The sequence below is a fragment of the Penicillium roqueforti genome, assembly GCF_015533775.1.
Source record: "Penicillium roqueforti strain LCP96 04111 chromosome Unknown scaffold_01, whole genome shotgun sequence".
Taxonomy (NCBI): domain Eukaryota; kingdom Fungi; phylum Ascomycota; class Eurotiomycetes; order Eurotiales; family Aspergillaceae; genus Penicillium; species Penicillium roqueforti.
The window spans coordinates 822193-848334 of record NW_024067565.1 but is presented as its reverse complement, the minus strand read 5'-3'; the positions used below and the strand labels follow the sequence as shown (position 1 = coordinate 848334).

The following is a 26142-nucleotide window of genomic DNA, read 5'->3' as shown; positions in this document are numbered from 1 at the left end:
TGATGACTATTGCGTTTTATGTTGGACGAGTCGACAGGTAGATATACCGTACATACCAATTATCTGAACTCACAAAGGACAAAAATGCAATTCAATCAACAATTCTAATGTACAAAAGATTGCTCTCAGATAAAGGGAAAAGTATGCCTCCAACATTCTACAAAACACAAGGAGAGGCTTACGCATTCGCCTCAGTCTTCTTAGCTTGCTTCCAATGGGCCGGTTGTTTCTGGCCCAGGCTCTTTGTGATCAAACCATTCTTGTAGAGCGTAGAGACAATAAGCTTCTTGCGGCCAAGATCTTCATCGTGGTCATGACGGGTCTGGCGAACATCGAGAATCTTGACGTTAGGCAATTGAGCGGCACCGTTCTTGTCCATAAGTTGATGGAGAAGCACCGGTGTCAATCTAGTAGTCTTTTTGTGAAGTGCCTCCTGTGCGCGGAAGACATCACTCGTGGTGGCGGAAGAGGTGATGATGTGGTCAGGAATATGCTGAGACATCAATTTGGAGAGACGGGCGAAGAACTGAGATGTGGTTATCAGTAATGTTGGTTATGAGAATGTCGAAGGGAAAATACGTACAACAAACTTGATGTTTCCATCAGCCAGTGACAGGGAACTGATGCTGTTCTGCATTTGACCCTCGGACTCTGCGTCATACAGGCGATTTCCCTTCTCGCCAGCTATCTTTTGCAATTTCCGGTGAGCGATCTTGGCGTCTTTGCCTTTCAAACTCCCTGCTGCATGGCGTAGAAGGATATTCATTGTTTTGACATCGGGGAAGCGGAGACGGTCGCCCCAGTTACCAGACTGGCCTTCGATCTTAACCGACTCGAGCTGTGCTTCGGTCTTGAGGTTGAGGTTGCTAACAACGGTGACGTTCTGCCCCAACAACATTTGCATCAGACCAATCTCCACGGCAGCTTGATGCGCAGCCTTCATGTATGGTAAAGGTCGTGGATTGTAGTACCATCTGTTCGATCAATCAAGAAGGACATTGTCAGCAAATCCATTGAGAAAATCAAACCAGGATGTAGAAGCATCGAATTGATGACTTGGATCAAACATACGGTTTGACTTTATCAGCTGGCCCCTTTGAACCCTGAAGACGCCATTCTTTCTCTGGTAGATAACCAATCCTGGGCATTCCCTCCCAGGTCAGGTTGTCATCGATTTCTTCAGACAGTGCTTCACCCTGTTCGAGACTGAATGCGTCCTCTGCTACCGGCTCTCCAGAAGCCAGATCAGTTCCTGGCATGATCTGACTTCCAGTGTAGGGGTCTGCTGGGCCTGGGGGCTTGTCGGTGCCCCAAATCTTGCGCCGAGCGCGTTCGAGGAGTCCGGGGGAGTCGGAGGCATATTGGCGGACTTGACCGAGCGGCGAGATACGGGGGGTAGTCTGAATTCTGCAGCTGGAACAGACAAAGTTTGCCTCCCGCAGAGGGAGGCGCATTGAGGGCCGCATTGTCGAGGTGGGCGCGAATGTTCTTTATGAGCGTCGAGCTGGCGGAGTTGGCCCGGACGGAGAAACAAATTCAAGAAAGGCACGAGTCACGTGTTGGTTATATTGATGCTTGGCATTTTTTCCTCACTACCTCAAGGCGAGGTTTAATAATTCAAATCAATCATTTTACGCATCAAATTGCATGTAGTGATTTAGTCTGTCTCTTTTTATTTCTTTAAAAAAGGCCACGTTTGATGTTGAATGAGAAATATTCTTCAATGTATTCATTCATAGTATGCAAACTGTAAATACACATACACCGCTGGTATCATGCTACGAAGGGAAAGATATAAAAGAACATTTTGTGCAAAGCAAGTAAAACAATTTACTCCCGGACAAACATGCCCGCCATACCCATACCTGTACCAATGCACATACTAATAACACCGATTTCCTGGCCACTGCGCTCCAACTCAGGAAGCAAAGTAGCCAATTGGCGAGCACCAGTAGCACCGAGGGGGTGACCGATAGCAATAGCACCACCATTAGGGTTAACCTTAGCCTGGTCGATACCAAGCTTGCGAATGCTGTAGAGAGCCTGCGAGGCGAAAGCCTCATTAATCTCCCAAACACCAACCTCGGGAACCTCAATACCAACAGCCTGCAGTAGTTTAGGGATGGCAACAGCAGGGCCAACGCCCATTTCATCGGGGGCACAGCCCGCGACCGCAGACGCGACCCAGCGCGCCTTAATGGCACCAGACAAACCCAGCTCCTCGGCGGTAGAGCGTCGCATCAACAAAGCAGCAGCAGCGCCGTCGCTGACCTGCGAACTGTTACCGGCGGTGCTGGCGCCGGTAGGCGAGAAAGCGGGCTTGAGCGAGCCCACCTTCTCGATGGACAGGCCGTGGCGGATACCGTCATCCTTGGAGACGGTCACATCCTTGGCGGGGGCATCGGGGTTCTCCGGGTCCAGGGTTTTAGTAGTGACGGGGACGATCTCGGAGTCGAAGCGGCCTGCCTTCTGCGCGGCGGAGGCCTTTGCGTGGGACTCCACGGCGAAGGCGTCCTGGTCTGCGCGGGAGATGCCGTAGCGGGACGCGACGTTCTCAGAGGTAAGGCCCATGGGCATGATGCAGTCGCGGGAGTCTTGGGAGTGGGACTCCTTCAGCTCGGGCCAGAGGACTGTGGGGATGGCGCGGGAGCCGTAGTTGCGGGTCATGGATTCCATGCCGCCGCCGACGCCGATGTTGATGGCGCCGGCGCGAATGTTATTAGCAATGGTTGTGATCGCTGCTAGGCCGGATGAGCACTGGCGGTTGATCGTGTGGAAGGGCACGGAGTGAGGGAAGCCGGCGTGGATCTGACCCATGCGGCCGGCTTTGGCGCCGCCTAATTCTTGCAGGACGGAGCCGATGAGCACATCGTCGACCTGGGCGGGATCTAGGTTCGGGTTTGCCTTCAGTGTTGCCTGCAGCACGCTGGCTAGTAGCTCTTCTGGGTAGGCATCCTTGAAACCACCCTTCTTGGCGCGGGTGACGGGTGTGCGCAGCGAGGAGAGAATGACGATGTCATTGGGAGACTTCTGGAGTACTTGGCGAAGTCCGCGGGGAATTGGAGAAGCCATGGTTTTGTAGGTTGATTGGATTGGAATTAGTTGAAAGTTGTATACCGATGGTCAAGGTATTTCTGATCTTTCTCGGCGCCGTCAGTTTCGAATTGAATGTCAGCTCGGACTGTTACTCACATATGTACAATGGCTAAAGTATGCAAGAAAGAGAAAAGCGAGAAACCGGCAACAACTCCATCCAAACTCCCCCGGGGACACCAATATTACTTATAGGCAAATGCCGGACAAAATTCCGGGGTCGGAAGTAGTTTGGTCGACTACCGTTGCTGAGTGGTCGCGGCACTGAAGATCGGCTAAGCGGTTTCCCGCGAAATGTGGGGAGAAAAGTTGATTCAAGTCGATGTTCCTAGTCTTGTACGTCGATTTCTAACAGCCTCTACACATTCTCCCCGGAGATTCTACAATACCGAATAATCCTAATGATAGACATGCACCTCGAACTGGACAGGACATCGGGAGCCCATCGGATGCTTATGTCAGCTATTTCGGTTCGGCACTTTGGAACCGGAAGCCAAGCCGAGAATCGAGACATTCCCGAATTTGATATCATAGAAGTTTGGATTAAACTAGAGATCCTGAGATAACTAATTGATATCCCTACTGAGGGACATATCGATGGATCCCCTGGCTCATCATTTGATGAAAGCCACCTTTGCCAGACAAATAGCCTCCAAGTTGTTCGCCCTGGGCACGAGCCAGAACTTAACCTGGACGACCAACTCAACCATGTTGATACCAGTTTCGATCAACTTGAACAGGTCAGCATTAGCAACTGGAGCGCCCTTGCAAGTCTTCCATCCATTGTTCTTCCACTTGGGCAACCACTCCGTCAAGCTGCGGACGAGATACTCGGAGTCCGTTTTGATAACGAAGGCATTCAGCGGCATGAGGAGCTTGCCTTTGCGCATCATGCTGTGGCGCTCCTCGATGATGCTAGTCGCATTGCGCAATGCTCGCAGGCAGGCGGTCAACTCGGCGATCTGGGTCGTGTGGCTGTGGTCGTCCTTGCCTGGAAGGGGCAAGGAGAGATTGCCGGTGTTGCCGCGGCCGTAGAACAATCCCATTGCTGAACGTTTTCCGGTCTTGTCGGTAACACAATCTCCATGAATGGCGATGATCAGGGAGTCTTCGTGACCTTCGTACTGTTTGCAGTCCTTGCATTTGCGGGTTGAAAGGGGACAAGCAAGACAGATCCACCTGCCGATGTCGCTTTCCATGTCTTGCAAGCTGAAGCGGGTGGGATACTCGTTTTCGGCATGGAAGCGACGGTCAGTAGCGAGTACCTTTCCGTCCTTCTTCTCGGGAGAGACAGCTATGTGGTCGCCGTTTCCCTTGGTGGCTGGACCATGCGCAGTCGAGCTGTGCCCGCAGCCCACCATTCCCTGGCCATAATTATCAGTATCTAGAAGATGGGATTTGTGCCGCGCGAATAGACGAGGCAGGCTATGCCAGTGTGATTCCGAGGTCAGGACCAGTGTTTACCTGAACATGGTAGGATTTCTCATTCTGGGGTATCTGTGGCGCGCGAGGCACGCGGGCCAATTCGGTCATCTCAGATTCAACTTTCTTGGGCTTATTTTTCTTCATTCTGATGCGCAAAGGAACGGTGCTTCCAGCGTTGCCAGGCATCGCGGCTGAAGATGCTTGAAGAGAGATGAAAAGTGTAGACAGTCAGAGAATTGAAGGTGATGGAAGATGACGGGGGGAGAAGAAAAGGAAGGATAAAAATCAAGAGGGGAAGTTGAAAACAAAGGTAAACAGATAGAAAGAGAGAGAAGGACAATCACAGTCAAACCCAGCAGCGTGCGAGAAGCAAACATGAAAGAGAGTGTAGTTACCTCCTTTTTGTCAACACTTCATGGGGTGCATAACAGCAAAATTAGAGGATATGACCTGACTAGGTAACCACTTGTGACGATTATGAATTAAAAGTCTTCAAAACATCAAAACAAGAATCAAGGTCTGTCTTCATGAATTCTATATCCCATTGCAATAGAACAAAGAGCTGCAGATTGTCCCACTTCGAGATTGGAGAACAATACTGCCAGTAAACCAATCTGCGTTAGAACAAGTATTTGAAGGCAAGCCTAAGAAAAAAAAAATAGATGAGTTTAGATGTCGAAGTAGAGTATTATAGGTGGATTAAGAGTGACGTGGGTGCGACAGTTGAGTGTTGTGTTCCTGGCGGTTGAGGTATCAAAGGAGAGGTCGCCTAGGCAATAATTGCAAATTGATAGAACTACTAACGCTCAAAGCAGGTCTATAGAGGGGTCTAGAAATAAAGAGATTGAGGTGCATAGTGCAGTATGAGAATAAATTGAGTAGTTCAAGAAGCAAAGTTGTAAGACAGGTCTTCATCGTTCATGTCATTTACAGACGTTAAGTCAAAGCCATTTCTAGTCGGGCGAATTTAAGATTACGAGGAACCGGCGACGGCCATTTAAATGTACTTTGTATACAGACTGCTGTAGTAGCTAAAGCCCGTGTGCGTGATCCTGGCTTGGAGGTTCAATATTCAAAGTTGGAAAAGATTAGGCTGTGGTCTTCAAGGCAATGTTTTGATATACCATATTTTCTGCTAGTTGAGTCCAGCGGAATATGAAACTGGAGTTTGCCAGCTGGCTGTTTAATTCTTGATTTTCTCGCCATGTACTAGTGCATGGAAATCTCCTGACTGCTGCAGATATCAGAAGTACATGACATGATATGCAGGTCAGCCGGAGTGCGATGTATAACTTGTGGTCATCTCCGGTCCCGTGATTGGACGTCTCATATTCTCCAGCCAGCCAAGACAACTAGATCTCATCCCCCGTACAGAGTACAGCTTGGATACATTATACATATGTTGGAAGCCAATAGTGAGAAGAGTATGAGAAGACCAAATACTAATAAAACCATCCCATAAATAGCACAGTACACAGAAGTACTCAAAACCATCCCTTGACCCGTGAAATCTCTCGGCCCACTTTTGCCTCTTATTTTTTTAGTCCCACTACTTTCCTCCTCGACACCTCGAATTTGTGAGTCATTTCTTCTGCTTTAAATTGCATTTTGGCCCTGGGGATCTTCTGTTTATAATCTTCTATATAATCTATACTAATCACCACCAGTGTTCCTTGAGCATCACCATGCCCCTCATCAAGACCACTGAAGTCAACGAGGACAGTCGTGGTATGTTGAATTGTGTCCAGAGCCAATTTGCGTGTGAGAGATACTGATGATCTTTGTGTTAATAGTCCTCGGATACGACCCATTGCTGTCACCCTACTTCTTGCAGACTGAGATCCCTGCGGTAAGTCACAAATTTTTTTTCACCCCGCTATTTGCGGTGACATGGCAAAACTACAAGCACACCAACTGACAACAATTGTCTGTATAGCCCGCTCGTGCCATCGAAACAGTCCGCGCCGGCCGGAATCAAGCAATTGAGATCATCGAGCAGCGCGATGACCGCCTGCTAGTCGTGGTCGGACCATGCTCCATCCACGACCCAGACACCGCACTTGAGTACGCCCGCCGGCTGAAGGAGCTTTCCGTAAAACTGGAGAAGGATCTCTGCGTGATCATGCGCGCCTACCTGGAAAAGCCCCGCACAACGGTCGGCTGGAAGGGCTTGATCAACGACCCCGACATCGACGAGACCTTCAACATCAACAAGGGTCTGCGCGTGTCCCGTAAGCTGTACACCGATCTGACGAGCACGGGCCTGCCCATTGCCTCAGAGATGCTAGATACCATCTCCCCACAGTACCTAGCGGATTTGATTTCGCTCGGCGCAATCGGCGCCCGCACCACCGAGTCTCAGCTGCACCGCGAGCTCGCCTCGGGCCTGTCCTTCCCCATCGGCTACAAGAACGGCACCGATGGCAACCTGACCGTTGCCGTGGATGCCATCGGCGCCGCCTCGCACCCCCACCGCTTCCTCGGTGTCACCAAGCAGGGTCTGGCTGCTATCACCAAGACCTCCGGCAATGAGCACGGCTTCGTCATCCTGCGCGGTGGAAACAGGGGCACCAACTATGACCGCGACAGCATCCGCACTGCCCGTGAGGCTCTCCGCTCCAAGAAGAAGCGCGAGGTCCTCATGGTCGACTGCTCGCACGGTAACTCCAACAAGAACCACCTCAACCAGCCCGTCGTCGCCAAGGCTGTCTCTGAACAGCTCCGTGAGGGCGAGACTGCCATCATTGGTGTCATGATCGAGTCCAACATCTACGAGGGTAACCAGAAGGTTCCCCCCGAGGGACCCGAGGGTCTCCTCCGCGGTGTCAGCATCACCGATGCTTGCATCAACTGGGAGATGACGGTCGAGGTGCTCGAGGATCTCGCCGATGGTGTTCGTGCTCGTCGTGCTGCCAAAAAAGCGCAGCAATAGAGGGATTCGGTTCTCTGTAGATCATGCCCTTTTTGTCTCTGATTTTCACAGCCCTTCTTCCGCGGAGAGGAGGGAGAACGGGTCTGGCATAGATACCTCGTTTCGGTACCTGTTGTTTCTTTATCTCGGGTTTTCAGCGGTTTCCTTTGTACCTTTTTTTTTCCTGCTTGTTCCTTGGGAAACCCCCTTGGAATTCATGTGTGAATGTGTAGCTGGTGTCAAAAAAGAACATTTTGGGGGGTTTGCGGTTCGCTGGGACTGTTGACGATTTCATAGTATGAGTGGCCAAAAAGTTTAGGAATGTGATCAAGGGCTGAATCTGCTTTTTATATTTTTCTCCGGGGTGTACTACTCCGTACTCCAAGGATCTTTTATTTTTTCTGCTCCACTTGTTAGCCCGCGGCTAAGCGCTTCTCCGGTGTTGAGGATGGGTCCGTCCCTATTTGGGGATTAGTGCGCAAACTTAGGTTAGATGGGCCTATTTAGGTCGAAATCATTGCCCAGGAATGAGTCACCAGCGGGTCGTGGGGGCGCTTGTATCCTCGTGGGGGTATATGTAGGTACTATTTAGGTGGGACCTGAGGATAGAGTAGAAATGAGAGCAGATATAAGCAGATCTATGTACTGTACACGATATACATGGAAGCCCGGCCGTTCACTCCCTTCGGAGTGTCAGGAAAGACCATACTGACTAGGAACACATTCCAGAAACACAATGGAAGAAAACGCCGTAAACCCCCTGGAAGAATGGAAGCAGGCCACGATTTAAAAAAAAAAAACCGCGACTTGCCATGCAAGAGAAAAGGTATCGCATATGGCGAGGAGTGAAGATCGGCGGAGGGAGAGAGATGGGTCCAGATTATGTCTGCTGGTAGATGATGAAATCAGATCAGCATTGCATCCGAGGACAGGTTATGGCATCATGCCAGCCCATCCAGTCCGTCCTTCTTTCTTTTTGTTTGCTTGGAGGACCAAAGGTTGCCCCAATCTATCGCCCCGTCAACCAGCTAGTCCAGCTTGATGTCTTGCTCTTCGCAGCCTGTCCCACATTCTCAGCCAGCACATCCAACTGACCGGGCAAAGGAGCGCCAGTCTTCGCCGCAGCACTATCGAGAGCTTGCTTGGCCTGCACGGCCTCCATAACACTACCTTGGCCCTTGTCGGCACCCTCGATAGCCAAGGCTGACGCGGATGTTGGTGCAGGATTGGCACCGCTGTCTTCCATGTTTAGCTTCTCGAAGAGGAATCGCTTCGCCTTGGCCCAGGGCTTCTGTGCCTTCTCCTCCTCGCGCTTCTGCTTCATAATTTCACCGATCTTCTCCTTCTTCAGGAGCTCTTGCTGCTCGGTGGTTGCGGTACCGTTGGCGTAGGCGATCTCGGCATCCTTAAGGGTCTTGAGTTCCTTTTCGATCCAAAGCGTGCGTTGGCGGCGGTTATAGAGCGTAAGCGAAATCATTGAGTAGACTGTAAGAACACCGCAGACACCTATTATAACATAGAAGGATTAGTATAAGTCCAGTAGGGATCAACTGGGGGTCCGTTGCTTGTCATTGCTGACTCGGACTTCGGAGGATCGTATGTTGTGTTGCTAGTATTTTGCTCATATCCCACAGGGCAGGAAACGTACCGGACGCGGCAATCAATGAGTAAACCATTCCCTTGTGTGCTTTATTGGCAAACTTCCGCCCAGACTCAATCCATCGGTCCGCACTGCTTCCAGCTGCCTGTGTCTTCCGAGCAGCCCGTGCCTGTGCTCGCAGTCGTTCCACCTTCTCCTTGGGTGTCTCCGGTTGGCCATTCGGGCCAAGTTGCTTTGGTGATGACTTCACGCTGGACTTCTTCTTCCCAAAGTCTGAGGCCTGGTTCGCGCCGCCGGTCTTGGAGTGGGCGTAGGGCCCGGTGGCCGTGAACCGCGTTGCGTCTGCGGCGGATCGGGACATGTTGGGAGTTCCCGGTTTCGGGGGGAGAGTTGAAGATAGGGATTGAAAATCAGATTGATATTACTGGAAATTGGACGGAGGCGATTGGAGGGCCGTGGTGGGGTGATGGATCTGGAGGCAGTTGATAAACCGGGGATTTGCAGGTTGAAGGTAAATTTTCAGCACGGGAATGCGCCAAGACATTCAAAACAGCTTCAACTGATCACTTTTATCTTCTTTCATTCCTTTCCGTCCTCTCATCTTGGGGAATTTGTAATTTGTATGTGATCAATAAATTATACCACTTATTCTTTATGCCAAAATTGACTGGTCTTTCTCAACGCCCCTTCTCCATCCTTGCTCTGCATATGTATCCTACGTCGACCGTCTTTGGAACACTTTGACATCTACATCGATCTTCACTCGCCATTCTCAATCTTTATATATCAATTCAGACCCAGTGTCGATATATTAATTGGAAACTTCGGAGTAACCTATACATCCCACGATATCTTATCGAAAGGCTCTATTTCAATATGGGAGACGGCTCTTACAATGCCTCGGACCTGAACTCAGTCCTCAGCACCTTGTCTAGTCTAGCTTCTCAGGGTCAGGGTTGCTCTAATCAGCCTATACCAACACCTAGTCAACCGCCAAAAATCAAATCCTCTCAATCCAAGCCCTCGGAGGATCCACGACCGCTGCAGCCAAGGACAACGAGACCGTCCACCACTTCTACTTCTGGATCTGACTCTGACTCTTCGACTATCACAACTTGGCCCGCAGCACTAAAACATGTGATGCGCACCGTAGGTCAAAACGAAGAGACCCAAGCGCGCATTCGCGGTGTGATCCGAAGTCAACACCATCATGAACAACAATGGTTCCACGCCCGCGAGGCATTATTGAAGCAGCAGAAAGGTCGCCCCGAGAAACAAAGAGAGCTAGATGCAGTCCTGTGAGTCTATCACTATGCTGCTCTGCGGTATTTTACTAGCGACGGATCACTAACGCTAAACAAGGAGGTCGATCGGTGCCCCTGTGAAAGAGGACGATGGCTCGGTATGTTCTCGGTGCCTATGTTAATTATTCGCTCTGACTGATTGTCATTAGACTGAAAAGGAGTTTGCCGCAGAGATTGCAACCTACGATGCAAAGGTTCATAGGGCGGCCGTGCAAATGGCAGATGCGATCATGGCCGAATTGCGCGGTCTGGGTATTCCATTCTTTACGCTTCGGAAGGAGCTGGTTCAAGATGGCCCAACCAACACAGAGGGCTCACATCCAGGAAGCCAGATCGAGTCAACTGGAACCAGTTCATCGCCAATTTCCAAGTCCGAGCTTGTGAAGTTGCAGCAACGCATGTTGGAATTGCTGGAGGATCTGTGTCGATAGTGAGATACTTCTCAGCATACATTCTTTATCTTCGATTCCCATCCTCTTCACAGTTTTCGTCAGTGATCAAAATGATGGGATGGCCGTGAAAGTTCTTGATTGAGGATATATAAAGCGGGAGTTTTTATTTGAAACTAGAAATTCTTGGTACGGTATATATATGCGCAACAAAAGCTTCCTCTGTAAATTTCTAAGCCAAACCATACGCACAATCATTGGGAATGAAGCTAATGTCATCAAACAAAACATTATCCGTATAAGAAGAATCCTCCGAATCACAAGCAGCGCCAATACTCAAGATCTCATTCTCCCTCTTTGGCACATAGCTCCCTGTGACCTCCGTCCACTCCCCAAAATTGAACAGCTGTACCGAGGCGATGCTACCGACTGTTGCATTGCGGCCAACGTAAACATAGACCGAGCAGTACTCTGAGCCGGAAGGCGATGGAACCTGAGCCTGAGCACTGAATTTGTATTCCGTGTGAGGCTTGAGGTGTCTTAAGCCCTGGGAGATGGTGTTGCCGCGGTTTCCTACTGCGGTTTGAAGGTTACTGGTACACATCACTTCGTTAGTATCTGATATTGTAGTTTGGCTGGACAGGGAGGGAGATTCGTACAGGTAATAATCACCACTGTATGCGATTGTGCCATTGCTTACTTGGGCCACATTCACGGCCGATGGATGCCATGGAGCCAGGATGCCGGTTTCAAAAGAAGGGTTTGACACGGCATTACATGCGGAGAGAGCCATGATGTATAGAATGCCGGATCAACAGTAAAAGACAATTGTGAATGGAATTGCAAAAGAAAAGACAACCCATCTGGTTTTATATTGCAAGTGTCAGCTTATATTTGAGACACTTCTGCGGGATTTGCCGACGATCTGCAATTAAGCCTACATATACAGTCATTTTCAAGCCACTTTGCCGAAAATAGCTCGTATTGCAGTTCCAAATAAGCTTTGAGAGGGGCTTATATTCAGACGGTTGAAACCTGACGTCTTGCTGATGGAGTCCATTATCAATCGTACGTTGGAGCTGTATATACCGGATTTTAGGCCGCGGTCGCGACTTTCCCGATCGGCGCTTTACGAAGGCACTCAAGGTCATGAGAACATATTTGAGGTCAGACCTGGACAGCACAGGCCTGTGTCTCGCAACTCGGGACAAATGATGACATAATAGGACATGCCGAAATCCCGGTCCGAGAAACAACGGCGAGACTTGCCAATTCAACACTTCCAAGGTTCTGCCTTCGAATACGTTGGTCGCAGAATGATGTTCTCGTTTCATATGGAGGACTCTTCCTCACAGGAACAGTCGAAAGAACCAAAACCGAAACGTTGCAAGATCAGCATCGCATGTAACGTTTGTAAAGCCAAGAAAACAAAATGCGATGGTGCTAGACCAGGTAAGAGAATGAAACGACGAAGTCGAAGAGTGCGATCGATACTGTGCTCATATGTGTTGTGGTAGTATGCGGGCCTTGCTCAAAAAGGAAACAAAGTTCGCAAGCATGTATATACCGGGAGGCTGATCGAGTCTCTCCTTCATCAAGTATGCCGTAAGTACTTGGAATAGAATCATCTTCAAAATATATAGCAGCCAAGCATCTCATGATGTTTGCTTGTGGCTCACTTGTCGCGGTCCATTACCTACAGATCAGCTTACGCATTGAGCAACACACAGTTCAGATACTGCCCGAGAGAAGGCTACGATCGACAGTGCCTCCTGTAACGCCGAGCAGGCAAGATACAGGAGCGAATGTCGAAACAGCTGCTCTCAAAATGAAGACAACGATGAGGCTAGCTTGTACAGCGGAATCGTATCTAACGGCAGTCTTTTTGGCGCATCTAGCGGGGCGCATATCTTGCATGAAGTTGGAAATGCGACACGCCCAAAAAGAGGGACTGAGAATAACCGGAAAGAAAGAAGTCGACTTTCGCCCAAACCGCTCGAAAAGTTGCCAAAGTTGCAAAAAAAGGAAGCTAGCAGAGAACCCTCTGACACGCAGTTTGCTCTTCCTACAAGGAAGGTGGCTGACAACTTAATGAGTCTATATTGGGATTATGTGGATAATATCTACCCCTGGCTTGACAAATCGTCTATCCAGAACGCATATGAGACTCTGTGGGTCAAAGAGGGAGAAATCTCTATGAACGAGAGGGCTTTGCACTGCATTCTCAATATCATGTTTGCCATGTCTTGTGTAGTTTCCCAGGCCGAAACACCTCTCTCTCGATATCAATCATCGGTTGCTTTTTTTCAGAGAGCCCAAGGATTAATGTCCTATGAACTGATGGAACTTTACAATTTTGAAATCATTCAAATCCTTTTGCTTACAGCGGTGTATTTCCAACACGACAAAAAGCCCCAGAAATCATTCCGAAGCATTGGCACGGCGATTCATATCGCACAAGATCTAGGCTTGCATTTACCTGCCACAGTTGAATCAATCAAAAACCCACATGAACGGGACCTTGCCCGTCAGGTTTGGAATGGATGCATTATCATGGACAGGTATGATATGAAGAGTCGATATTTTCAATGCGCGGGCTAATTTTATATAGGATTGCTTCCATGACTTTTGGCTGCGCGCTCAAAGTTCCCCAAGCTGTTGCAAAACAAGGATTGGATACTTTGGTGCTACAATCAATGGACACTGGGAATTCAACTCTGCCTTCGAATATGAACTTTTACATATCATTCTGTCGACTACATCACATCATAGGCGACGTCTTAGAAACCTTCTATAACTCCAGTGATTCCAAAGCCGACCCTGATCTAAGCAGAAATCTCACCGGTGTGAACTTGAGCTCACCATTATCCTTCGATAAATTCACAAGCCTGTTTAGAATCGAGTCGGAGCTATGCAATTGGACCGAAAACCTTCACTCTTATTTTCGAATGCCATTGGACCTTGAAGACCCGACGCCGACAAAGCATATGAAACGTCAAGCGAACATTTTACGCGCCCGGTTTGTATCCTGATACACGAGAATGTGAATTCCGGACTAATTTTTGTTGAAAGATATCTTTCTGTTCGGCTCCTCCTTTTTAGGCCGTTCCTTTCACAGATGCGCCATCGAAAGGCAGACAATGCTTCTGGTGCCAATTTGTACTCGGATGATCAAACCATTGGATATGTGGTCTTTCGGTGCCAAATTCAGTGTGTCAAAGCTGCTGAGGATATGATAGATTTCATCATCAGAAATTTACCAGAGCAGACGCAAGCGTATATATTACCCTCGAACTGGTACACCGTCTCATGTGAGTTACTCTCGTAAATGAGGCATAACGGTGTCAGCCACTAACAATTATAAGATATATACATGGCGACAACTATTCTGCTTGCAGCTCAAATGTCCCCACAGATAGTGGAACATTTTTCTTTCGTTCGTTTGAAGGGCCTTTTGCAACAGGCTTGTAAGATCCTCAAAGATTATGAAAAGTATGATACATTGGCTTCGCGGTGCAGTTCCGTCCTCAAATTGATCCAAGAACATATCGATATGCGCGGCTCTGGAGCAGACTATGCCACCGGAGAAGGTTCGCAAGACGAAGTCGACTATGACAGCACAATGATTCAAGGCGCAACCATGGAAGGACAAGAGCCTCAAAATAATATAGGAAACTTGGCCTGGCTTGAGAATTATCCGTTTGATTGGAACGATTGGCCTTTGTTTTTTGCACAGTTGGACGACGAAACCAGTCCATCTGAAAGATGGGGAATGCAAGCATAGCCTCGACTAATGCAGAACATCAGACCTTTCTTTTCACTCAGAAGGGTTGCTAAAAGATGGTTATCACCAGTCCAGCAGTAAATGCTCATTGTACTGAAGTACTGAAGATTCTCTTGCATGCATCACATGGTGTTCAAATTTAGATATACCAAGATTTGAGTATATTTATGACGACCAGGTAATAGTCATAGCAGCTTCAGATCTTTGATCTGGCATATTTTAGCGTATGGGCTGAAGTCTACCAGATTAGTAGGAGACCACGGTGTGATTTGCGCTGATCCATGGAGAGTGTCCCTGTATGAGAATATAGTTATTTTATCTGTGTTGTCGAGTCCTTTGTCTCTATATACGCTTGGCCCTAACATGAATATTCTTTGTATTATAGTGATAGAATTAAAAATGCATGGGAGAAGATACATGGGCGAGGGAAACTAGGCATGAAAACCGAAACTTATCGGCCTCTCACATATTCACTGCCAACTGACTCGAACACTTTGTATTGCAATCCTCATGCCTGCTCCAGATCACAAGATCATCCCCAAGTATTGGCAAATGAACTCGCACTCGAATTTCAATCGCCAAATCTGTCCACCACTATTAGAATCACATGATAGACCCCTCCGAGGAGCAAGTTACAGCCATTCTATGTTTTGAGGATGATAACAGTAGGGAACCGCGGGTGTCAACCACCGCGGTGTCATGCTCGAATCGCTCAACTGGACCACAGGCTTCAGGGTGGTCATGTGGCCAAATGGCCCATCTTGGAAACTGGTCATGAGCGATTCAGTTCCAGATTCTTCAAAATATTGAGGGAAAACTCTCTTCCATCCATCCATGACGATGAGAAGGATCTCCGCGACAAAATAGGCAGGGCTGATGGGATCCCATTTGAACAGCTGATTGCTCCGTTCAACAACCTCCGGCGAGTAAAGACCAATCTCGGGCTCCAGTGAAATCGCATCTGCCTTCACCAAAGAGCTTGTCACACGATATGAGCCACCATGTTGAGCCCGATCCCGGAGAGCCATAAGAGCCCCCACAGCACCCACAAGACCAGTGGTCATATCAGAGATTGGAAGCGGTGGAAGAATGCCCAAACCATCCGTATGGCCTAAAGACCGGCCCATCACGTAGGACGATCCTGAGGCTGCATCCCCAATCTGCTGCCAGCCAGGTCGTTCATGGTAAGGCCCGTCGGAGCCGTAACAGTTCTCCTCGACGTACACTATCCCCTTACCACGGTTTCCGGCCATCTCGAGGAGATCGTTGACGCCGAAGCCCTTTCTTGCGATTGCATTGGGGCGGAAGCCTTGAACGAAAACATCGGCACCCTCAATGAGTTCCCGCAGTCGTGCCTTATCTTCGTCCTTGGTCAGATCAATATCGATAGTGCGTTTCCCTATGTTTAGGGTAAGTTGTAAAGCCTATACACATTATCAGTCAGTATAAAGAAGTTTGAAGGCCAGAATTCACGACATACATTAAGGTCTACCAAGCGGCTGCAGTTCACGCGAATGACATCGGCACCGAAAGCAGCGAGGGTGGAGCCAATGACAGGACCGGCAATGATGCGAACCAGCTCAATCACTTTGATACCTGCTAGGGGCCGCTTATCGTCCGAGATATTAGGCAAGGGAATTGGAGGAGTCGGAATTGCATGCGACTGTCGAGAGTAGCCGACTAGTGGGTGACTCGCAAGGGTCTTTCCCATCAGCGTGTCTAACCACCCTTGGGGTGTAAAGCAGATGCTGCCGCAAAACCCGTTCTTGACGTTATGCATTTCCAACTCGTCTGCGGTCCATTGCTCGACATGCCGGCTGATGTAGTCATAAGCTTCATCGAACGTCTTGGCAGGGTAATTAGGATCCATTCCCATGGATTGCAGGACTGGCATGGGATCAAGAGAACCGTGAAGTTGATACGAAACCCCCGGCGTCTTTGTCTTGTAGATAGCAGTAGTTCGTTGTTTTATCGGTGTGGACATACAGCCGTGCTCGAAATCCTGCGGGAAAAGAGCTGACAGTTGACGCGACCTTAACAGTTCAGGCACGTCTTTCCCTTCGACGGAAGCCGCAAAAATATTTCCCAACCAGATAGCAGCATGATCGGTGTTGACGGTGACCTGCTGGGTACGTGCCGATGTGCCATCACGACCTTCGACAATTTCGTGGGCTACAACTCCACACATGGCATGTAGGGCAGCTGCAATGAGAGGGGCCTTGATTGGACCAGGAATGATCGGTAGTTCGCTACCATTAAACTTGACTGTATTCCAAAGCTCTTTGTCTTGAGTGAACCCAGGAGTGTTCTTTGCAAGATACTCAAAAATTCGAGCAGTATCCTGGGGAACTGGAGTGAACTCCGTATCCATGAAACTCCCAGGACCGTAGATATCGGTGCTCGGGGTGGTTTTGTGTGGATGAGGCATTGTGAATTCAGTAGGATGTTGAAGATTTAGAATAGAGAAGGACAAAGTAATCTGGACGTGCAGCTTCACATCACATCTCTAAAGTCGCGAAGTATTTATATCCCCTTGTACGTCACAGACAACAATTAGTGAGAGATATGATCTCCGAGGCTCGGAAGCTCCCAAGGCCGGAAGGCCAGAAATGGCACCGGAAGTGCCAAAACACGTGATCGCCCTAAGTTGTGCAAACCCCTTATGCTGAAAGTTAACGGCTATACGTAACTAACGTAATTCCCGGGCGAGCTGCGCAGCCCAAAACACATAGTAAAAGCGACAAATTACAATATGATATTTCAACAACTAACGCTCTTATTTAATTTCATTACTCACCGATAGCAATTGATAAGTATTTACAGTATTATATATCAGTTTTGGATAAATCGAGTTCTTCCATTATTACGGTATCGAAAAATACGTCGCTGAACCCTGGAAATATATATATCTCAGTCATCAATTTATTAAATCCCTTTAAACTCCAATAAGTGGCTAGATATCAGATAAAAAGCATTAGACTAGAAGGAAAAGCTCATATAAAGTACCGTTGTTGAATTATCATGTTGTAATTTATCGCTTTTACTATGTGTTCTGGGCTGCGCAGCTCGCCCGGGTGCGCAGCTCGGCCGGGAATTACGTTAACGTAATTCACAAGCCAGCCGGCCACACAAGCCAGCCAGCCACACAAGCCAGCCAGCCACACAAGCCAGCCAGCCACCCCCAAACACCATAGTAAATGCGATATATTCTACATTTATATCTCAACAACTATATTTTTATTTTATCTCCTTATTTCTCGATAGTAATCGATAAGGTTTGCTAACACTATATATCAATATTAAAGCAAGCAGAAGGCTATTCTGTAATGATTTCAAAAAATACCGAAAATTACGTTGCCAAAAGCTAGAAGTATATACAACGCAACCATCAAGGTATCAACTTTTCCTCAACTCCCTAAATATACTAGATATGACTTAAAAAGCAATAATCCATAAGGAAATCTCCATATAAACTACTGTTGTTGATATATCGAGTTGTAATTAATCGCATTTACTATATGTTTTGGGGTGGCCGGCTCGCTTGTGAATTACGTTACCGGTCTTTCCTATTTGAGCTGTGAGGGCTAAAACAGTGGTAAGTTTAGACATTGTCAAATTGATTCCAGCGTACAAGCAAAGATCAGAACTACCTAAGTTGAGCCTTTCGCGACTATCCGTCCTTTTTCGAGCTTTCGCCCCAGGTAAATGGCATAGCCCTTCAAGCCCAATAGTCCCACCGCAATAAAAATTGCCAGATAGCTAAATCTCAGAGAGCAAACCTCCTCAGCGTTCCAATGACCACACACCGGGAGAGAGCCAAAGAGAAAAGCTAGGAGTGCAAAGATGGTTCTATATTCCCAAACGCTATTGTTTCAGCCCCCCTAGGAGAAAACTTGGCCACGTGACACGTACGTGAGACCTTTTGATTTATATTTGCTTCGCTTCGCAATAATAGCCCGTGATCAAGTCAGGGTACCCAGGAACGTGCTCAGTTTTACTCGGTGATCAAAAAGCAGTAAGAGGTGAGCCCTCAAACGAAAAGGGAAAGGTTTCAAGTTCCAGGCATTATCCGGTACATACATACTGTATGTACTCCATACTCCATAACAGTGGGGCGTCGTTCGCCCCAGCAGATCATTGAGCTTCGTCGGCCTTATAATAGATGAGATAGAACCTTTGAACTTTTTAATCCATACCTATCTTTGTAGGATTACTAATATTGGACATGAGCAGCCCAAAGTGACAGCTAGATCGAAAAGATAAAAATGGCGAGAGACAAATATCGAAGTTTTCCCTGAGGATAGATGGGAGTTCGTTAAAGAAGGTTCGTCATTCAGAGTAGAACCACCCCGGACGTCCCGGAACCCGGCACTGTGCAGAATATTGGCTGACTCTTCGAAATCTCGGAAGCATTTCCGGGAAGCGTTTCTTCCCGATTCGGCATGCCGACTCCGGTTCCTCTTGAGTAACTTGCTCCGTCTCTGTCTCCTCGAGGGGTTCATATACTATTTATTAGCCTCACTGTACGCATAGCCAATTTCTATAGAATCTCAATTCAAACGAAGAGATCGAAATAAACGCTTCGCAAGTCTAAAATCATGGCTCGTCCTTCCATTAAAACTGTCGGTGTGATCGGAACCGGTGTGATCGGCTCTAGTTGGACGGCACTGTTCCTGGCTAAGGGTCTGAAGGTCATTGTGACGGACCCGGCGCCAGGAGCTGAGGGCAAACTCCGTGATTATTTGATAAAGCATTGGTCAAGCATACCCGATGTCAAGGTGACACAAAGCGATTACTTGAACAATTTCAAATTTGTCGAGAAAATCGATCCTCATCTTGGTGAATTAGATCTAATACAAGAAGTGAGTTAGCCATTGCAAAAAGAGGTCTCTTCATGGTTGGTGCTGATCGACCTTTCAACATAAGAATGGACCGGAGAGGCTGGACTTTAAACGCCGTCTTTTGGCTCATTTGGACGCAAACACCCCGGAGAACGTGATTATCGCATCGTCGTCCTCCGGCATCCCTTCGTCGGAGTTTGTCACTGAATGCAAGAGAAACGCAGCCCGTATTCTGATCGGCCATCCCTTCAACCCTCCACACCTAGTGCCCCTAGTAGAGGTAGTTCCCCACCCAGGAACGGGTCATGTGTACGTGACGGCTGCGCTTCAGTTCTACGGAAGCCTAGGCAAAGATCCAGTGCTCGTCAATAAAGAGACCCCCGGGTTTATCGCGAACCGGCTTCAAGCCGCTATTTGTGCTGAAGCCTATAGCCTCATCGCGAGAGGAATCGTCTCAGCTGAAGACCTTGGTTAGTATTACCCGTTTGATAGAATGTTTTTGACGTGTTCTGACTTGATCATTAGACAAAACCGTGACATCTGGCCTTGGCCTTCGTTGGGCTTTGAATGGACCTATCATGACCAACACTCTTGGGGGTGGTGGAGACTTCAATCATTTCATCGATCACCTGGGGCCGGCGTTCAAAACATGGTTGGTTGACATGCACCAGCATAAATTTGACATCGATTCTCAAGATGTCGACGTTCTTAAAGAGAGAGTGAATGAGTGGGTATCGCACGTCGACTTGAAAGAGGTTGAAGAAAGCCGGAACGAACTTTTGATTGGCTTGATCAAGAGCAAATCGGAGAGTTCCCAAGGGTTATGAAGATTGGGCTATTTGAATTGTAGGTAACGGCCTTTATATGAATGCGATGTCCTTGATGTCTGGTATATATCTTGATCAATGCCGGTAGTAGTTGCAGGAAGCAGTAGCACGTCTCGGAAGAGGCAAGTGCTATTGACACGTGATGGTCCTTCCAATAGTCCCCAAATGACACGCAAAAAATCTGTTCGCAAATATCCCTTTGATCTTGTGGAAAGATAATTTCTGATATGAAATGATCAAATATCTATAGCATTTTAGGGATTTTAACCAATTCTCATGCGAAGTACACAGGGAATGCCCCGGCCGACCGCCCGCCAAACGCCGATAGCCCCGGGGATTGAAACGTCAACCCTTCATTCTACCATTTCTAAGCATGACTCCAACGAGATCAACGAAAACAAGTGGTCTAGCCTCACTGGCCTGTACTGAATGCAGAAAGCAGCATCTCAAATGTGACGCCAGTAAACCATCATGTTCGCGGTGTGTTCAAAATGGATTGCTCTGTCAATATCTACCCTCCCGACGGGGCGGACGCAGGAAATCACGACTTGAGAGTCCATACCAACGCCACCCGCAAACCCATGTCAATGTCAGTCCTGACGATTCTACTTGATGGTTTTTTTTTTACTAAATTAATCATAGACTCGATATCAATCTACGGTTCCTGTTCTGCCAATAGCACCTGCACAGACACCAGAGAATCCCTCGGCGCAAGCAGGCAGGCAGGCAGGGCTCGATATTACCACTGAGCCGGTCTCTTGGCCAGTGATGCTTTCAGACAATGCTCCTACTCAGCAAACTGTGGGGTCAACAAGAAAATTGTCGCTCCATGACGATCGCCTGCCTCGGTTGTATTATGAAAATTTTCATGTCGCCCATCCAATCTTGGTGCCCAGCTCCTTGTATCACGACCACAATTACCCTCACTTCTTACAGCTAACTGTGCATTTTGTGGGCTCTCACTATATTACGTCTATTCCGAGTCAGCCATACAAAGAACAAGTCGTTGCTGAGTTAAAGACAAACCCTGATCGGTCAGCTTCCATGGTCCAGGCTTGGCTACTATACTCCATTGCTCTGTATGCCCGTGATGAATGGGACGAGGCGCAAGATGCTCTCTCCCATAGTATTGATATTGCGTTGGAGCTTGGCATGAACCGTTGGTCATTCGCTTCATCCACAAATCCCGAAAGATCTCTTGAGGCCGAAAGCATGAGACGAACATGGTGGGAACTATACGTCACCGATATCTTCATGGCGGTCCCACTCAAAACCACGACATTTCGATGTAGCACTGTGTCACCGGAGGTGGCCTTGCCCTGCGAAGAGTCAGCATATAATTGTGCGGGTGATATCCCAAAACCACGTATGATGATTGAGTTCAAACGGAGGATCCTCGCAGCAGAGGATACCGTCTTTTCATCATTCAGCTACCGTATCGAGGCCACGACAATACTATGCCGGGTTCTTGTCCTGAACCGATTACGCGACTGTCACCGCGATCATCTCCAGGCTGTCGAAAATGCACTAGTGAGCTGGATCAACCACCTGCCGCCCAAGAAGCTCGACATTGTTGATTCATACGGCAACGTTGACGAAATGATGTTTCAAGCGCATTTGACAATAGCCTACGCCGCCATGCTCCTACACTTACCCCGAAGTGACCTTCCATCTGTATTGTCCCACTCCCAACCAGATGATCGCTTTTGGCCTGGCCTGACTGGCCAGCTCTCATCAACATTCACTCGTCTAGTCCATAGTATCAAAGCAACAGAGGCCTCGAGGCGGATCTCCGATTCCATATCTGTTTGTCCAAACGTCTCGAAGCACACCCCCTTCAGCATCCCCGCCTTGACCCTCTGTGGACTTATCCAGCTCGCCACGTCCACCAGTCATTCCGAGGAGTGTTTTGATCATCACTGCAACCGTGTCACACTCATTCTAGGCTGTCTCAAGAGCACCCAGCGGACATGGAAATTGGCCGAGTCCTTATACCATGCTCTTCGATCTTCTGCAGCGGAAGTCTTATCGGATTCGATGGGAAAATGGAATTCAGAACCACTACATCGACCCACCCCGGCAGCCACAACGCCTAATGACCAAGAAAGACCCAGCTCTAGTGGCAATCCTCCTCCAGCTATGCCAGACGGACATGATTTCATGCCGCCGGAGTTTTCCCTCGCATTCATCGATCCAACTTGTTACAACACTTCGTTTTTCAGCGCTATCCCTGACTTTGATATTAATTAGATCGGTTATACCCGGGAGCCAGTTATAAAGAACTTATTACGGCCGATGTCATTTTACCTAACGGTTTCTGGGGTAAACGTCAGCTGGCCTCGTCATGTAGAAGGTTGCGCATTAGATCTCGGCCTTGATTAAGTAAATGCCAAGGACACGTAATAGCTATGATAGGGGGTTCAAGCATGAATCCTTCGATAATGTCGTAGACATGTCAAACGCCGATTGGGCTTTTTCGTTGAGTCGCCGACTGTGCTGCCGATCTCAGATATCTGATTGGCCCGTTGAACTCCACCCGGTGTTCCAGTCGGGAGCCACGCATAGCACCCCATCATGTGCGACGACTAGTTCGTGTTCGTTCTACAAACCAAGGTCCGATTGTACGGTGTATAATCTCATGCGCTTTTCACTCACACAATGATACGTCGGGAGATAAGGCCAGAATACTCACCGACTATTCCTCTGTTGGGTCTCTCGTGATAGAGTCCGGCGATAACCGTGATAACCATCTGTGTATTCACATTCACGCAGTTAATGACATAGGGATCTACTTCATGTTTAACTTGTTCGCCGATACGTTGGTGTGCATGCTAGGCTACGACTCTTACATCATAAATCACACGAGAGTACTGGGTGGTTGAACTGCAGCTATTGCGTTGGATGTTCTCGTTATGGCGTTATGTGTTTAGTTTTCTCTCCCATCAATGGTCTTTTGGATTAGAACTTGGAACCTTGAGAGAGATTAGAGATATTTAATCAAAATATTGAGAGTTGGTCTAAAAAATATCTAGATTGTTTGAAGTTCTATTCAAGTCTTGTAGGGTATTGTGAATAGAGCGGATTTTACAGATTCTATCATTCTTAGCACCTCCTTTTTCAGCACCTCCTTTTTTTCAACATAGCCTACTAATCTAGAAGCACATGTTCAGACCTTTGGGACTATCAGGCGAGATTGTAATCGGTCTAGGACGCTGGAATGCGAGACATCGGATCAATCGCCGATTGAGATCCGATCGCACGGGGGACAGGGGAAACAGATATGAATTCATATAACTCATCCATGAATCCTCTTCATAACTTCTCATTACCTTCCAAGAATATCTATCCCCTTCCAACGTCAAAACATCCACCATGTCCGCTGTCATTCCCTTACTCCCGCTTGGCACCAGCTCATCACTAGGCAACAAGCACTACAAACCTCAATACAGCCTCGATGATCTCATACAAGACATCAAGATCTACCTAGGCGAGAGTGGCGGTATTTCATCGGCAGACGTGGACAATGAATACCTGATCTCGCTGGCGCAGAAATATACCTCTGATCCGAACGACTGGGCCCGCTTTTTCTACAACGATACCAGCAAGAATTATACCCGCAATGCCATTGAGAACATAAACCAGAAAGCAAATATTGTGAGTTCTATTCTAATCCTATAGAGATACTGTCAACGAGAAAGAATTAGAGACTAACCCCTTCCAGCTCCTCCTTGTATGGAACCCCGGGAAAGGCTCTCCCGTCCACGACCACGCCAATGCACACTGCATCATGAAGATCTTAGCTGGGACGCTTCAAGAGACTATCTACACCGTCCCAGATCAGGACTCTAATCTTCGTGGTCCGTTGGAGATCAAGTCTGATACGAGACATACCATGAATGACGTCGCTTATATCTCGGATGATATCGGGCTGCACCGTGTTCATAACCCGAGTGCTGACCAAGTTGCCGTCTCTCTTCACTGTAAGTGCTGAATATGAGATCGAAATGGGAAGCAAATGTTGACGAGCTTCCTAGTGTATACCCCTCCTAATGCTGCCGACTATGGGTACAATATTTACAACGAAGTGACAGGCAAGGCGAGCTTTATACAACAGGCTCAAGCTGTTCCTCAGAAAGAATGAGGACATCGGAGACGAGATAAGATCGTTGCCTGGTTTTATTTGTTGTCTTTCTCTTTTCTCTCTTTTTTTTGCATGCGCCGTTAGCCTCTCAGATATCCATTTTGCTCGACGCTGGCGCCGAAGCTATTTCGTTGATCTACTCAAGATTATGAAGTCATTTAAATATGCCCCAAACAAATTGATCAAATTTCTAATACGTGGCAAAATTACTGCGAGTTGATTTCAATGGCGTCGTTTTATCCTGGACTAAAGATATAACCCCAACTTCCCATTGGGTTCCGGAAAAGGCCGAACTATATAAGAGTATGGAGTAATCAGTTGTAGATCATATGGGGCTCCCAGTCTGCTGGGTATAGAATCATAGATTGTCATGTCGGTGGTCGGGACTCATTACGGGTTCTGCGGGTTTTGGACGGGCCTCGGGTTTTAGGCGCGGGTTAGAAGTAAACCACCTCAATTTGAGAGTACTATATTAACCCAGTTGATATAGCCGTAATGCAATGAATAATTCCAAGATTTAATTTTCACCATGTTCAAAACTCGTTTCCCCCAGTCCATAACAGCAAAATCAGCCTCGGCTGCCACTTTACTAGGCATCGGAGCTTACTGTGTCCAATCGCGTCTTATATCAACTGCCAATGCAGAGTCAAATGAACCTCCCAAAGTCTTTTCAGGATTCGGATTTACTACCTTACGCCTGCAAAGCACGAAAGATGTAAATCACAACACAAAACGGCTCGTCTTCGAGTTTCCAGATCAGAAGGCCACAAGCGGATTGGCATTAACTTGTATGGACCCGACTTACGATCAACGTTCTATAACAGCTTATATACTAACATACTGCAGCGGCACTCCTCACCATATCCCGTCCCGAAGGACGCTGGTTCCCCGTACTACGCCCATATACACCCATCAGCGATCTAAGTACGAGTAATAAACCCAAGCCCGACATAACGATAGACTAACAAAAGAGAACAATAGACCAAGAAGGCCAGATCGAGCTCATGGTCAAGAAATACCCAAACGGCAAAGCGAGCAGCCACATCCACTCCCTTTCACCAGGAGACACCCTCACATTCGCAACGGCACTCAAAGGCCACGCCTGGACACCGAACCAATCCCCGCAGGTCTACCTCATAGCAGGCGGAGCAGGTATTACACCAATCTACCAGCTAGCGCAGGGTATTCTCAATAATCCAGCCGACAAAACTAAAATCAACCTTGTCTTTGGCGTCAATACCGAGCAGGACCTGCTTCTGCGAGAAGAGCTGGAGAGCTTCAAGACGCGCTTCCCAGGTCGCTTTGACTATGTCTATGCAGTCAGTCACCCGGAGGGACGGAGTGATGGGTTCAGGACGGGGTATATTACCGAGGGGCTGTTGCGGGAGGTTGTGAAGGCCGATGGCGATGCGAAGGTCTTTGTTTGTGGGCCTCCTGCTATGGAGGATTCGTTGGTTGGATCGAGATGCCAAATGGGTATTTTGGCTAGGCTTGGGTTTGCAAAGGGTCAGATTGTTAGGTTTTAGTTCATTGATCTGTGTTCCATATATTCAATGTATAATACTTCATATAGAGGGCCTAGGGTTTCATGCTTTGCGCTTGACAGCTAGCATATGGAAGAAAATCACTCATAAATCCCAGAAGAGAACAAAGAAAATCATTTACTAGAGAATAATCATTCAACTTGAAGGATTGGTAGTTCGGAGTGAGTGACCGCCCGAGATATATAGTTCGCATGCTCCGTACCAGAGCAAGTCTCATCCCCTCTTCTACTTCGTAGAGAAAAAGTATTTAATCCACTCTGTAAACCTAATCTAATCTATCTAT

At 47.9% G+C, this 26142-nt stretch overlaps 12 protein-coding genes across 12 annotated transcripts; 6 read left to right on the top strand and 6 right to left on the bottom strand.

Annotated features, from left to right (window-relative positions):
- Positions 1-178: 178 nt before the first annotated feature.
- On the bottom strand, positions 179-1466 carry LCP9604111_721 (mitochondrial 54S ribosomal mL50 protein; the record flags this gene model as incomplete). Its single annotated transcript, XM_039070928.1, has 3 exons — positions 179-526; positions 584-974; positions 1072-1466. 3 exons carry the CDS (start codon positions 1464-1466, stop codon positions 179-181), a joined length of 1134 nt encoding a protein of 377 aa, XP_038933269.1.
- Positions 1467-1830: 364 nt separating this feature from the next.
- Positions 1831-3072, bottom strand: LCP9604111_720 (uncharacterized protein; the record flags this gene model as incomplete). Its single annotated transcript, XM_039070917.1, has 1 exon — positions 1831-3072. The coding sequence occupies one exon, from the start codon at positions 3070-3072 to the stop codon at positions 1831-1833; it is 1242 nt and encodes a 413-aa protein (XP_038933268.1).
- Positions 3073-3707: 635 nt separating this feature from the next.
- LCP9604111_719 (uncharacterized protein) lies at positions 3708-4704 on the bottom strand (the record flags this gene model as incomplete). The annotated part of the gene is made up of 2 exons (XM_039070906.1): positions 3708-4457; positions 4558-4704. The coding sequence occupies 2 exons, from the start codon at positions 4702-4704 to the stop codon at positions 3708-3710; spliced, it is 897 nt and encodes a 298-aa protein (XP_038933267.1).
- Positions 4705-5781: 1077 nt separating this feature from the next.
- Positions 5782-7450, top strand: LCP9604111_718 (3-deoxy-7-phosphoheptulonate synthase; the record flags this gene model as incomplete). Its single annotated transcript, XM_039070895.1, has 5 exons — positions 5782-5787; positions 6063-6095; positions 6186-6246; positions 6312-6367; positions 6455-7450. 5 exons carry the CDS (start codon positions 5782-5784, stop codon positions 7448-7450), a joined length of 1152 nt encoding a protein of 383 aa, XP_038933266.1.
- Positions 7451-8438: 988 nt separating this feature from the next.
- On the bottom strand, positions 8439-9390 carry LCP9604111_717 (cytochrome c oxidase assembly protein COX14; the record flags this gene model as incomplete). Its single annotated transcript, XM_039070884.1, has 2 exons — positions 8439-8935; positions 9078-9390. The coding sequence occupies 2 exons, from the start codon at positions 9388-9390 to the stop codon at positions 8439-8441; spliced, it is 810 nt and encodes a 269-aa protein (XP_038933265.1).
- A 515-nt stretch (positions 9391-9905) lies between these two features.
- LCP9604111_716 (DUF2458 domain-containing protein) lies at positions 9906-10764 on the top strand (the record flags this gene model as incomplete). The annotated part of the gene is made up of 3 exons (XM_039070873.1): positions 9906-10327; positions 10392-10431; positions 10483-10764. The coding sequence occupies 3 exons, from the start codon at positions 9906-9908 to the stop codon at positions 10762-10764; spliced, it is 744 nt and encodes a 247-aa protein (XP_038933264.1).
- Positions 10765-10954: 190 nt separating this feature from the next.
- LCP9604111_714 (carbohydrate binding domain-containing protein) lies at positions 10955-11515 on the bottom strand (the record flags this gene model as incomplete). The annotated part of the gene is made up of 2 exons (XM_039070861.1): positions 10955-11315; positions 11382-11515. The coding sequence occupies 2 exons, from the start codon at positions 11513-11515 to the stop codon at positions 10955-10957; spliced, it is 495 nt and encodes a 164-aa protein (XP_038933262.1).
- An 807-nt stretch (positions 11516-12322) lies between these two features.
- Positions 12323-14506, top strand: LCP9604111_713 (fungal specific transcription factor domain-containing protein; the record flags this gene model as incomplete). The annotated part of the gene is made up of 5 exons (XM_039070850.1): positions 12323-12327; positions 12453-13283; positions 13334-13741; positions 13795-14033; positions 14088-14506. The coding sequence occupies 5 exons, from the start codon at positions 12323-12325 to the stop codon at positions 14504-14506; spliced, it is 1902 nt and encodes a 633-aa protein (XP_038933261.1).
- A 632-nt stretch (positions 14507-15138) lies between these two features.
- Positions 15139-16934, bottom strand: LCP9604111_712 (uncharacterized protein; the record flags this gene model as incomplete). The annotated part of the gene is made up of 2 exons (XM_039070839.1): positions 15139-15930; positions 15987-16934. The coding sequence occupies 2 exons, from the start codon at positions 16932-16934 to the stop codon at positions 15139-15141; spliced, it is 1740 nt and encodes a 579-aa protein (XP_038933260.1).
- A 4284-nt stretch (positions 16935-21218) lies between these two features.
- On the top strand, positions 21219-22424 carry LCP9604111_711 (fungal specific transcription factor domain-containing protein; the record flags this gene model as incomplete). Its single annotated transcript, XM_039070828.1, has 1 exon — positions 21219-22424. One exon carries the CDS (start codon positions 21219-21221, stop codon positions 22422-22424), a length of 1206 nt encoding a protein of 401 aa, XP_038933259.1.
- Positions 22425-23546: 1122 nt separating this feature from the next.
- Positions 23547-24315, top strand: LCP9604111_710 (uncharacterized protein; the record flags this gene model as incomplete). The annotated part of the gene is made up of 3 exons (XM_039070817.1): positions 23547-23828; positions 23896-24154; positions 24209-24315. The coding sequence occupies 3 exons, from the start codon at positions 23547-23549 to the stop codon at positions 24313-24315; spliced, it is 648 nt and encodes a 215-aa protein (XP_038933258.1).
- A 529-nt stretch (positions 24316-24844) lies between these two features.
- Positions 24845-25841, top strand: LCP9604111_709 (cytochrome b5 reductase family protein; the record flags this gene model as incomplete). Its single annotated transcript, XM_039070806.1, has 3 exons — positions 24845-25103; positions 25162-25239; positions 25297-25841. The coding sequence occupies 3 exons, from the start codon at positions 24845-24847 to the stop codon at positions 25839-25841; spliced, it is 882 nt and encodes a 293-aa protein (XP_038933257.1).
- Positions 25842-26142: the final 301 nt, after the last annotated feature.